Source organism: Ovis aries, chromosome 19 (genome assembly GCF_016772045.2).
Source record: "Ovis aries strain OAR_USU_Benz2616 breed Rambouillet chromosome 19, ARS-UI_Ramb_v3.0, whole genome shotgun sequence".
NCBI classification, from domain to species: domain Eukaryota; kingdom Metazoa; phylum Chordata; class Mammalia; order Artiodactyla; family Bovidae; genus Ovis; species Ovis aries.
The window spans coordinates 11413437-11427287 of record NC_056072.1 but is presented as its reverse complement, the minus strand read 5'-3'; the positions used below and the strand labels follow the sequence as shown (position 1 = coordinate 11427287).

Below are 13851 nucleotides of genomic sequence, written 5' to 3'. Positions count from 1 at the left end.
TCACATCCCAGCTAGGGCCCTCACCTTCTGTCTCTGGACCACTACGACAGCTGTGAAGCTTGTTTCACTGCTGCTGATTCTGAGTCCCATAATAACTACTGACAGGACCCACTGAGATGTAGCCTGACAAGTGAGGAGACGGTTTGGTGGTACTAAGTGTGGCCTCTGCAGTCAGCTTCCCAGGTACTGCCTCGACTAGCAAATGTAGGTATGGGACCCAAGTTATATGACTTAGGCTTATTGTGAGAGTTAAATGAGTTCTTACTAAGCACTCGGAATGATGCCTATCACAGGGTAAGTGCTTCATAAATGTTAGCTCTTATTATTACCATGAGTCTCCTAAAAGCTTCTGCTTCATACAGGAGTGGGGGTTCTGCAGGTAAACCTTGGATCACAGGCTGGATTCCGTGGGTGCACATTTGTTCCCTGGCACCTGACAATTAGGAGGCCCAACTTACTATGACAGATCTTGGTCACCTACACTGTAATTTAGAAATGCAAAACTAGAAAAATCTTAGAAGTGAGTTTACTCAACTGGAGAGGCAGAGATGAGAAAAGAAAAAGGAAGAAAAGGAGGGGTGAAGTGTCCAGATGAATGTTGTTGGTGGCTGTTCACCTGCTTTCCCTTAGGAAAAGAACAGTGCTTTCAAGATGAGGTGTCAGAGCACCCACTGGCTCAGCTCTCCTCCGATGGGCTCTGCGCCTTCCCGTCTGCTTCTCACCCGGGAGCTCCTTGCCCCTCACTGTGCATCAAAAGGCACACCCTCCCAGGTGAGGAGGCCAACAGACCCAACACGTCTCTCCTGCAGGCTCCCCTCCTGAGCCCTTCTATTCTGCCATCTCCCTCAGGCCCTGGGCGTGCTGGTCTGTCAGAAGGACTGCCCCGCTTTCTCCCTTGGTTCTGCTAAGGAAGATGTGCTCATGGTTGCTCCCAGCAGCTGTCCTTCTCTCCATACAGCCATACAGGTGTTTGGCCCCGAAAATGGACTCCCCTAGGGTGGGACTGGGAGATCCCTGGCAGGGCCAGATGGGGTGATCCTAAGACGCCTCCATTTCTCTGAGCAGCCCTGGGTAGGAAATGCTTCTCTGAGAAATCCTGAGAAAGGTTGTAAAGAGCTGGAGATGTTGGGTACGGGCCTCACTCACCTGCCCAGTGCCCTCTGACCATATGGAGAGTGTGTGACCTTGAGGACAAACAGGCACGGGGCTCTGTTTTCCGGGACACATTTTGAGAGCAAACGCTTCCCTCTTCACCGCCGGACTTGATATCACCGCAGCCGAGAAGATGAAGACCCTGCTTCCCACTCAGACACACCTTTCTCTTTCTCCGCCAAGGGCTGGGGAGCTTCCACCCTCCAGCAGAGCAGATGAGGGGCTTTGAGAGTGCCTACAGATGGGGCAGCTGACGTGGGAGCAGAGATGGCTGCCTTCTTTGAGTCTTCAGTCCTCAGGGTAAGACAGGGATCATCCAAAATACCTCCCCAATCCCTCTGGGAAGACTGCTGGCCCAGCAGCAAGAACCAGTATCTTCAAAGCACCAGCTGCCGACAGGGCGTGTAGTAGAAACGCAACATTTTTGCTTGTCAGGATCCACCATCTGTCCTTCTGGTTAAAGTTCCACCACTCTCCCCCCAGCCAACTCTCAGTGCATCCCCACAGCCCGGCCCATCAGAGCTATGTGATAGGCTTAGGGATGGGCACGTGACCCAAGCTGGGCCAACGAACGTTAGCCCGGGGACTCAATGCTACAGCTACTGAAGGAGATGTTCTTTCTTTGCTGGTTTGCGAAACTGGCAGGATGTAAGCCTGGAGCCACTAGGGCCGTCTTGGCCACCAAGTGAGAAGCACCTACCTGATCACATGAGCCAACACCGGGGAGAAAGTACCTGAGCTGTGGAGAGGGAGAGACCTCAGACAACATCATCTGTGGACCTGGTTTCAATACACCAGAACTTTCTGGCATTTTAAGCTACATGAAAGAATACACTCTCTTTTTCTTTTAAGCCAGTATGGATTGGGTTTATGTTATTTGGAATGGAAAGGATTATCCCCTGAAGATGTGGGCTCCTAGGCATGGCAATGTAGAGACACTGATGAATCACACAGGCACCGTCCTAACCTCATGATACACACGCCCAGGAGGAGAGACACGGGAATAAGCAATTCTGATACAGAACATTGACTGTTGTTACAGTGGGGTAGCCCAGGGCGTGGCTGGGGCCTGGAGAAGGGCTCATGGTTTAGATTTGGGGCAAGGAGAGTAGGAGAGATTTCTTAGGAGAAAGAAGTCTGAGAACTGGGCTAACAGCTTCATAAAATTGTTGGAGGGGGCAGGGAAGCAGGGAAACAGCAGGGTGTTAAGGCCCTGAAGTGAGAGGAGCATGAGATCTGAGAAATCAATGTGGTGAGGAGCATGAGACAGGGGTGAGGTCAGCAAGGCCCTTGTAAACCACGGTGATGAGTCTGGATTCGATCCTATGAACACGGAGAGTGATGTGACCAGATCTGTACCACATGTCATGGCTTTGACTTCCGTAATTGGAACTACTGAGTTTAAATTTTAGATTATGGCTGATGTAGGCTATCCATCCATAGAAAAGATTTCCAGGATACTTAAAAATCACAGATGTGGACTCTTTCTGTGCACCTAGAATGGAACGTATTTAAAAATCGACTTTAAATACAAGTTACATGGAAAGAAAATGGGCTTTAGAGGGACATTTGGGTTCAAGTCTCAGCCCTGCATTTTGTCTGTCAGTATGAATTCATCTACCTAACCCACACCAGTAACATGGGTATACCTACCCTCCCAGGGTTGTTGCATGGACGCAGTGAAAACAGGATATGTTTGTATATGAGAGAAAGTCTACCAGTGCCTTAAGACACAGCAACCAAAACTTTCGGTCTAAGCCCAGTGCATTGTTGCACTATGAACAGAAGGTAGCTTGTACCCAGACGACAGTACTCACAAAGACAGCCTGGCTTTAGGAGAAAACACGTAGGCAGACCCATTTTGTTTTTGGTTATGTGAATTCTAAACTTAGAACGTGAAGAAGCTCTTTAGAACTCTCCCTCCTATCTAGTGAAGGTTTCTTTGTATAATAATAATGATGTTAGAAAGTAAACAAGTAAGAACCAGGTCCACACGTGAAACTTAAAATAAGTCCTAGAATTCAGGCCTTTTCAAGGAAGTCTTACATGAAATATGATCAGAAATAAAGCGTTGTAGTTAAAAGCATGGAATGCCATGGGGAAAGTCCACCGAGGCTGATGGTGGGGTTTGGTCCGTCACTGGGACGAGAGGCAGAATGCACCACTGAACCCACAACCGGTGGGCGTAAGAGGCCGAAAAGGGCGTTTCTTCTGATCATCCTGTTCTACTTCCTGACCTGACTGGCTCCCTTCTGTATCCAGACCCCAAAGCCAGCGTTTCCTAGGTACTGTGGTAGTTGCCCACGCCGCACCACCACTGCCCTTTGACAATTCTTACGTTCTGACTTGGTTTCAATTCCAGATGTAGAGACGCTTAGGAACCATCCCGAACCCCTGGCTGCAGAACCAGAATCTCTAGAGTCTACCCAGGATCAGGGCTTTGTATACCATCCTCTGTGAGCATCCTACCAACCATCCTTGTCTCTGATCTGGTCTGTAACTCCCAGTGTCGCCCCACCACCCCCATCTCTATATGATCAAAAGAGTGATTCAGGGTCAAGACGAAAGTAGCTGCTGTGGGTAGGAATGTTTGCTGCTGCTGCTGCTGCTAGGTCACTTCAGTTGTGTTCGACTCTGTGCAACCCCAGAGACGGCAGCCCACCAGGCTCCTCTGTCCCTGGGATTCTCCAGGCAAGAACACTGGAGTGGGTTGCCATTTCCTTCTCCAATGCCTGTGAATTCATCCCCAGTCATTCAAGTGTCTCCCCAAGAGAAGAAACTGCACCTTGGCAGCTACAGGGGTCAAGGTTCACCTTTCATTTCCACGGTGCCAAGACAGCCTGAGTGCTGGCACGGGGTCCAGACTGCCAAAGACCCAGTGTAACAGAATTTCTAGGAGAAAACTGACTTAACACACAAAGTCTACGGCTAAGGTGTCAAAGCACCGAAACCTGCCCTCAGAACCAGTTTCTTCCATGTCTCAAGCAGAACCGAGAAAGGTACTGCACAGTAGATTCGTGTCATCCACATTATTTACAGCAGAATATTAAAAATATGCAGACATCAATGTTATCAGAGCTGCAAAACTGGACACCAGAGTTTCCCAAAAAAACTGGACACCAGAGTTTCCCAAAGTAAGGCTATTTCTCTGCCCCTGTGGATGTCAGAGCATTACAACCCTGAAGAGGCCATACGACTGGATTTACAACCACATTACCACGGAAAAAACTAAACACACTTTTTTAAGGAAAGAGGGGGAGTTCCTCTCAAGGGTCGGCTTTTAAATGAATGCACCATTTCTTCTCTTCCAGAATTGGGCTGCAATCTCTGGAATGCATCCCAGGGCCGTGGTTTGGAATGAGTGTCTAACAGGAAATTCTGGGCAGTCTATGCATACATTACATTCCTTTCCCACCCTGAACGAGTCGTCAACAAACACAATTTTCCTCTGTTGGAATAAAATGGGAGGTGTGGGGGTGGGGAGAGGCCAGGGCGCAGACCGTGCAGGGTTCAAAGGCAGATGTGGCTGCTGAGAATTCAAAAATCTCTTGCTCCTAGAAAAAGGACTTAAGTTACTTTTTGAGATGTCCCATCAGTCCCGACTCTATCTGCAAAGGATCGATTTGCCCAGGGAATTACATCCGCCACTCTCTGAAAGAAACGTGCCTTTGGAAGCTCTTTTTCCTGCTGCAACCTGGAACTGGCAGTGGTTCCTCTAGCAGTGAGAAATCAAGGTGGGGGGCCGGCAAGGGCTGATGGCTAAGAACTGGGCAGGAGAAACCCTGGTGTCATCCTCCAGAGATGGGAGGATGTGCTTCCCCTGTTCATAGCTGGTTCCTAATAGCCCACATCAGCTGAGTGCCTTGTTTCGGTGAGCCCCTGACACAGCTCACCTGTGGCCTTCACGATGTGCAGTTGCCCATACCATCACCCCATTTTCCGATAAGAAAATCAAGGCTCAGAGTCCATACGAGTATGCAGGGAGGGTTCTGGGGTTCAAAGCCAGAGCAGCCGGCTGTAGGGCGCCTGGCCTCCCCACCTGTTTCCCTGTCTCTCCCCAGCACTTGATGGATTTGGGTTTTATTTCCAGGGAGAAGCTCTGAATATGAGGCTTTGGACCACCTGCCTTCACTCCAAACACTGTACTCTGAAAAGCCCAAAATGAACCTGTAACACTCCCAGCAGCCCTATTAGATGAAGCCAGACACACAGGATGTGCTACTGACCCCTCAATGTCCCTGGGCCATCAACTCTGTGACAGCTTCCTAGGAAGCCCCTAAGCTGGGAATGCCTTTCCTGGCCTCAGTGCTTCTGCAAACCCCTGTGCCCACGTGATGCAGCTCCTGTTGCAGGGCTGGAGATACACCAGGTCTGTGTGGGTCTAGAATATGAACTCTTAACCATCACTGTACAGAGTCTGTTTTTCATACTGAAAGCCAAAATCAGTAGCAGAACAAAGGATTTAAACAGATAACACACTTATTTAGAGGAAGCAAAGGTTGACATTTAACAGTAATCAAATTAATGAAATGTTTAAACAACAAGGCCCAGTTGTGGATCTAATAAATGAGCAGAAATGATAAAAATAAAAACAGATAGCCGATGGTGGTAAGGTTTTGATGGCCTGCGCCCATTTACTCACACGTTGCTGGTAACTCTATTATCTGGAACAAGTCATATGAAAAGCAGGTGAGTGATGCGTCAAAGACCGTGCTGTACTCACACCAGCGGTCTGACCGTCCAGCAGAGCAGGGATGCTTAATTAAATCAGCACACAGCAACCCGAGCGAATGCTGTGCAGCCACAAGAAGTGACCATCGTGAAGACGCGTGGGGAGGCACATGTGCTCAGCGTCAGGCAGGGCATCTTAGATGCTGAGCTGTCCAGCGCTTGTGACTTTGTCTTCTGCTCTGGACAAGCTGGGGAAGGCAGCTTCCAGAAGGTTCCAAGCAGCTACCTGCTTGGAACACATGTTGTTCATGTCTGAGTTCCTAAGCCTAGAAATACATTGGTGCAAAATAGGCCTGTCATAATGGATGTTTACTGAACAAGCAATTGTGTGAAAGGTAACACAGAACGATGAAAATGACTGATTTGTTAAGGAACAGCTTCTGAGATTCTTTAGGGGCACACTCATCCCTGCAGCACGCCTTTCCTGGGAAGTGCTCTTGCCCACAACAAGTCTCCCTCCTCCAAGCAGTTTCGATCTATACCGCCCACACGCGGCGGCCACAGAAGCTAACGCACGGCTCTTGGCTGTGTTTAGTAAAGGTCACAACTCCTGCTTTCTATAAAATACATAGTGCACATTTTCCGAAATCAGAGAGATCATATGAGATTCACCAGTGGAGAAGGAAATGGCAACCCACTTCAGTACTCCGGCCTGGAAAATTCCGTGGACAGAGGAGCCTGGTGGGCTACAGTCCATGGGGTCCACAAAGAGCTGGACACGACTGAGTGACTTCACTCTAAGTAAGCACAGCAATCTCTAGATACTATGACTAGCTTAATTATAATTTTTCTTTATATTTTTGTATCGCTTCTCAATTTCTATAATCTACTTATATGTATAGTGGAAAAAACTGAGTAAATATTTAACATGCTTATTTCTGCTTAAAAAATATATTTGAAAGTTTTTACATTTCATGAGATATCCTTCTACAACCTCAGTTTGATTGGTTGTATCGGATTCCACTGAATGGATGTGCACTGTGCCACAATTAAACTAACTTTGCATATTTGTGTTGTTTCCTTTAAAAATGTGTCATAATAAATGCTGCAGTTTGTTTGCAACAGTAATGCTGGGAACAGTCTAGTTGTTTATCAGTGTGGGACAAAACAGAATACATCACAGATGTGCAATATTACACAGTTGTCAAGGAGAAGGCTGCAGTTCCGTGTGCATTGATAACAGCTAACACTTATCTTATGTAAGATGCACCAGGCGGTGTTCCATGCACTTTATATATATCTTGACTCACTCAATCCTTTCAGTAATCTTATGAGGTAAGGACTATTATTATATTCATTTTCTAGACGAGGCCCAGAGAAGTTAAGAAACTTGCTCAAGATGACAGAGCCAGTAAGTACTAGGCTTTATTCAAATCCAACTGGTCTGGGCTCTTAACCTCCGTACTATACAGCCTACTGATAACGGAGCACATTCTGAGGTACAGTAAATAAGAGAAGCAAGGTACACGGAAACATACAGCGTGCTACCATCAACCTTCAAATACAAAATCAAATAGATTAACAAAATAGAAAGCACAAGCATGTGCATATTCTTACTGATGGAAAGAGTGTCTCTAGAAGGATTTACTAATGTAAGTAACTGGTTGCCCCACGGGAGAGGAATGTAGAGCTCACCAGAAAGGAGGAAGAATTACTTTAGTATCCTTTGGATTTTGCATCATGTATTAAAATACTAATGGCATACTGTGCATCATGCATTATAAGAAGTAAAAAACTGAACCACCAAAAATAATACTGCAGGGAGCATAGCGTACATAATTTTATGTGCACATCTGACTTATCCCCTTAGAAGAAATTCCTAGAAGTATAATTGCTTTTCAAAGGTCAAAGTCTTTGAGAAAAAAAAATGTCAAGCCTCTAGATAACTATGGACAATCTGCCACCTAGAGAGGCGGTGTTGATGCGCACCCACCCCCTCATGGGGGTTCCACGTAGGCTGCGCAAACACTGAGACCTCAAACAGCCTTTGCCAAGCTGAAAGGTGAAAACGGCCACGTGCTGTTGCTTTAATTTGCATTTCTCAGGCTGCCATCTGAGTTCCACAATCTTCCCTATACTTTTTGGTCATTTCTATCTCTTCTTTCGAAAACTGCTTATACATTTTTTTTGCCTATTTTTTTAATATTTTGACTTACAAAGGTTTCTTTGCCATATATCAGACACAAAATCCTTGGACTAATCTGTACACAGGAAATTGTCTCTGCTTTCCCTCTCCTACTTTTTAAAACAGCAGTTACATATGTGCAGAAGTTTTAAGGAAATCATATCTAAATATTTTTCACCTGATTCCTTCCCAGCCTATTATATACTATTCACTTATATTTTCTTCTAGTTCTTCTTTAAATATTTTATCTGTTTGGAGTTTATTCTGGTATACAATAGGCTATACGAACCTACCTTCCCCTCAAAAGACTAGCCAAATATACTAATAATATTTACTGAATAATTCATCCTTATACAATGATTTGGGGATTCTGTTCTACCCTATCCCATTCCATCTGATCCCACTCCACTCCTTTACTTGCGCCAGTAATATACAGCCTTGCTACTGTAGATTTATTGTTTTATATTTAATACTATCAGTCCCCATTTATTATTTTTTAAAAAACTTCTTAGATAGTCTAATCCTTTATGCTTCCAGATGAATGTCAGAATCACTTTATCAAGTTCTAAAAAAAAATACAACTGGGATTTACTCACATGAGGCTCATAAAATGTACACCCACTAATTTTAGTTAATTTCATTAAAGTAATTAAAGGAAGGTTAAAATTAAAAAGTTAAAAAAATCCATCTGTTGTATCTTAGTCATAAAAACTGTGCCAAGATTAAAAGTAGCTTTACCTATTAGCTTAAAAATAGGTTGTTAAAACTATGTTTTATGTAAAGTCCCCTGGTAACAACCTATGGGATTAACAACAACAACAAAGAAAACACCTATGGAAGAGACACACGCACACACAAATGAGAAGGAATAAGTTCATGTCACTATTAAAAAACCCCCAACAAAACACAAAGAAGAAAGCTAGGAAAAAGAGGGCCAAAAATGTAACAAGACTGACAGAAAACAATTAACAAAATGTAAGACCTTCCCTGATCTTCCCTGGTGGCTCAGACGGTTAAGTGTCTGCCTACCATGCCTACCATGTGAGACACTGGGGTTCAATCCCCAGGTCGGGAAGATCTCCTGGAGAAGGCAGTGGCACCCCACTCCAGTATTCTTGCCTGGAAAATCCCATGGATGGTGGAACCTGGTAGGCTACTGTCCATGAGGTCGCAAAGAGTCGAACACAACTGAGCAACTTCACTTCACTTATCAGTAATTACTATAAACATAAACAGATTAAACTCCCCAATCAAAAGACACAGATTGACTGAGTGGATTAAAAAAATAAGATCCAACTACACACTTTCTACAAGAGACTCACTTTAGATTTGAGAACACATATAGGCTGAAAGTGAAAGACTAGAAAAAGATATTTGCAAATGGTAACCAAGATAAAGGAGAGTTTTACTTATACAGACAAAGTAAACTTTAAGTAAAAAACTGTCGTAAGAGACAAAAAAGAACATTATCTAATGGTAAAAGGGTCAACTCACCAGGAAGACGTAACAATTATACATATACATGCAAAAACATGAGAGCATGAAAAAATGGACAGAACTTAAGGGAGAAATAGACAGCAACACAGTAACAGCGGGAGGTTTCAATAACCCACCAGTAACGGATAACTTCTAGAGAAGCCAAGTAAAGAAACAGAGGGCTTGAACAACACTTTATTTCAAATGGACCTAGCAGACATATTCAGAACATCCCATCCAACAAGAGAACAACATACATACTTCTCAAGTGCACATGGAACATGCTCTAGGACAGACCACGGATTAAGTCACAAAACAAGCCTTAACAAATTTAAGGCTAAAATCATACGTAGCATCTTTTCTTACCACAATGGAATTAAACTGGAAATCAAGAGCAGAAGAAAAACTGGAAAATTCACCATTATGTGGAAATTAAGCTACATATTCTTGAATGATCAACAGGTCAGAGAAGAAGGAATTAGAAAATATCTTGAGGCAAATAAAAATGAAAACACAACATACCCAAACTTATGGGATGTAGAAAAAGGAATATGAAGAAGGGATTTTATAGTAGTAAATACCTACATTAAAAAAGAAGAAAGGTCTCAAGTAAATAACCTAACTTTACACTTCAAGAAATAAGAAAAAGAAGAACAAACAAAGAACAGAGTTAAAAGAAGAATGGAGACGATAAAGATTAGAGTTGCTATTGTTCAGCTGTTCAGTTATGTCTGACTCTTTGTAACCCCACGGACTGTAGCACGCAAGGCTTCCCTGTTCTTCACCGCCTCCCAGAGTTTGCTCAAACTCTAGTCCACTGAGTTGGTGATGCGGCCTCAATTAGAGTAGAAATAAACAAAATAGAGAACAGAAAAACAATTTTAAGAATTAGTGAAACTGAGCTGGTTTTTTAATAAGACCAACAAAATTAACAAATGTTTAGCTAGACTAACAGAAAAAGAGAGAAGACTGAAATAAGTAAAATCTGTAATGAAACAGGAGACATTACAACTGATGTCACAGAAGTAAAAAGGATTATAAGAGAGAACTATGAGCAATTATACGCCAAGACTTCCCTGGTGGTCCAGTGGTTAAGAATCCACCTGCCAAGGCAGGGGTCCCTTCCTTGGTCTGGGAAGATCCTACATGCTGCGGAGCAACTAAGCCCATGTGCCACAACTACTGAGCCCACGCTCTGCAACTACTGAAGCTGATGAGCCGAGAGCCTGTGCTCCTCACTGAGAAACCACCTCAGCGAGAAGCTCGCATACCACAACAAAGAGTAGCCCCTGCTTGCTGCAACTACAGAAAGCTCATGCACAGCAATGAAGACCCAGCAGAGCCAAAAATACAATAAATTAAAAAATAAACCATTATATGCCAACAAGTTGGAAATCTAGAAGAAACAGACAGACTCCTAGAAACATACAACCTACCAAGAATGAGTTAAGAAGAAATAGGAAATATGAACAATCCAATAATGAATTAGGACTCTGAATCAATTATTAAAAATCTCTCAATCAAGACAATCCCAGGGCCAGATGGCTACACTGGAGAATTCTACCAAACATTTAAGAAATCATTAAAGCCAGTCCTTTTCAAACTTTTTCAGAAAGGTAAACAGAAGGACAATAATACTTCAAACTCATTTTATGAGGCCAGCATTATCCTAATACCAAAGCCAGACAAAGACACCACAAGAAAAGAAAACCTCAGGCCAACAGCCCTGATGAATATAGATGTAAAAGTCCTCAACAAAATACTAGCAAACCAAAATTAACAGCACATTAAAAGGATCACATGCCATGACCAAGTGGGATGTGTCCCTGGGATGCAAGGATGGTTCAGCACACAAAAGCGAATCAATGTGATACACCAAAACAGTGAAATACAAAGATCACATGATCATCAACAGATACAGAAGAGACACTTGACAAAAGTCAACACTGAATCATGATAAAAAATAATTTAAAAACTAGGATTAAAAGAAAAACACTTTAACGTAATAAAGGCGATATGAAATATCTCACAGTTGACATCATACTAAAGGTAAGCAACAGCAAGCTCTTCCTCTAAGATGTGGACCAGGCAAAGACGCCCACTCTGACCACTTCTATTCAATATAGTACCAGAAGTGGGAGCAACTGGGTAAGAAAAGGAGATAAAAGGCATCCAAATCAGAAAGGAAGAAGTAAGATTATCTCAGCTCACAGATGATGTGATTTTATAGTATAATAGAAAACTAAGGATTCCACAAAAGAACTATTATAATTAATAAATGAATTCAGCAAACTTGTTGGACACAAAAGCAATGTATAAAAATCAGTTGCTTTTCTATCCACTTATAATGAACAATCCAAAAGGGAAATTAAGAAAACAATTGGATTTATAATAGCATCAAAAAGAATAAAATGGAGAAGGAAATGGCAACCCACTCCAGTATTCTTGCCTGGAGAATCCCATGGACAGAGGAGCCTGGTGGGCTACAGTCCACAGGGTCGTTAGCCAAGGAGGCAAAAAACTACATCGAAAACTACAAAAGACTGGTGAAATAAATTAGACAGAACAAAAGGTAAGATAGCCTGTATTAATGGATTAGAAGACGATACTGTTAAAATGTCCACACTACCCAAAGCAATCTACAATGTCAATAATCCTGATCAAACTCCCAAAGGCTTTTTTTGTGTTTTTTTTGCAGAAATATTAGAAAAAACAATCCTAGAATTCATAAGAAATCACAGAGGATGACAAATAGTTAAAACAATTTTGAGAAAGAAGAACAAAACTGGAGGCCTCATATTTCCTGACTTCACAACATATTAGAGATTACAAAAGTGTTGTACTGGCATAAAGACAGATATACAGACCAAATGAACGAAATAGAAAGCCCAGAAATAAACCCATGCATACATAGTCAAATGATCTTCAACATGGGAGTCAGCCAAGACTACACAGTGGAGAAAGTACAGTCTCTTTAACAAATGGTATTTCTGAAAACTAGACATCCACATACCAAGCAATATGATAGGACCTTTATATTATACCATAGACAAAAATCAACTCAAAATGGATTAAAGATTTTAAATGTTAAGACCTAAAATTATAAAACCAGAAGAAAACAAAAGGGAAAGCTTCATAACACTGCTCTCGGCAATGATGTTTTTAGATATGATACCAAAAGGACAGGTAATGAAAGCAAAGATAGATAACATTAAATTAAAAAGCTTCTGCACAGCAAAGAAAACAATCAACAGAATAAAAAGGCAACCAACAGAATGGGAGGAAATATCTGCAAATCGTATTTTTAGTAAGAGGTTAATATCCAAAATACATAAAGTACTCTAACTCAACAGCAAGAAACCCCAAACAATCAGATTAATAAACTGACATTTCTCTTAAAGAATACATGTTAGGGCCAACAAGTATATGAAAAGATGTTCAATATCACTAATCACCAGGGAAATGGAAATTAAAACTACAATGAGGTATCACCTCATACCTGTAAGGATGACTACCATCAGAACAAAATAACAAGTGCTGCTGAGGGTGTGGAGAAAAGGGGAACGTTTGTGCCCTATTGGTGGGAATTTAAAATGTGGCGGCTGCTGTGGAAAACAACGTGGAGGCCCCTCAAAAATGAAAAACCTCACATTTTTAATATTAGAAGTATCACCACCATATGACACAATAATCTTACTTCCGGATATTCATCCAAACGAAAACAGGGTCTCAAAGAGAGATTTGCACTCTCGTGCCCACAGCAGCACCATTCACACTAGCCGAGAAGTGGAGCAGGCGATGGCACCCCACTGCAGTGCTCTTGCCTGGAGAATCCCAGGGATGGCGGAGCCTGGTGGGCTGCCGTCTATGGGATCGCACAGAGTCGGACACGACTGAAGCGACTTAGCAGCAGCAGCAGAAGCAACTAAAACGTCCATCAATGGATGAATGGATAAAGAAACTGCAGTGTGTGTGCACGTGTGTAGTAGAATACTACTCAGTGATTAAAAAAAGAAGAAAACACTGTCATATGCTATACATGAACGCACCTTGAGATCATCAGGCAAGATGAAAAAGTTCGAGACGTGATGTACAGCAACGTTCATACAGTTAACAGTACTGTACTGTACACTTAAAAATTCATTAAGGAGTAGATTTCATGTCATGTGTTTTTTTTTCTAACCACAGGGTTTGGGAGGAAGCCACAGCTCCCACTGATGGAAGGAACACCTCCTGTACTGGGTAAGCGCTTTACATGCTCAGCCTGACACAATCTTCCCCTCACATAGGTATCACCACCCTCATTTGAATGGCCTAGAAGCCAGGCACCTAGGCTTGGCCCAAGAATGCACAGTTAGGTACCAAGT

At 42.9% G+C, this 13851-nt stretch overlaps 1 protein-coding gene across 2 annotated transcripts in view; it reads right to left on the bottom strand.

Annotated features, from left to right (window-relative positions):
• CTDSPL (CTD small phosphatase like) overlaps positions 1-13851 on the bottom strand; it is a 124483-nt gene that overhangs the window by 35601 nt on the left and 75031 nt on the right. Inside the window, exon 1 of one of the 2 annotated variants that reach the window (XM_042235865.2) lies at positions 1147-1607. The exons of the other annotated variant lie outside the window; for it this stretch is intronic. Coding sequence (XP_042091799.1) covers positions 1147-1168 — 22 coding nt within the window. The 5' untranslated portion in view covers positions 1169-1607. Of the gene's footprint in view, positions 1-1146; positions 1608-13851 lie in introns of those variants that run through there. 2 annotated transcript variants of the gene reach the window in all.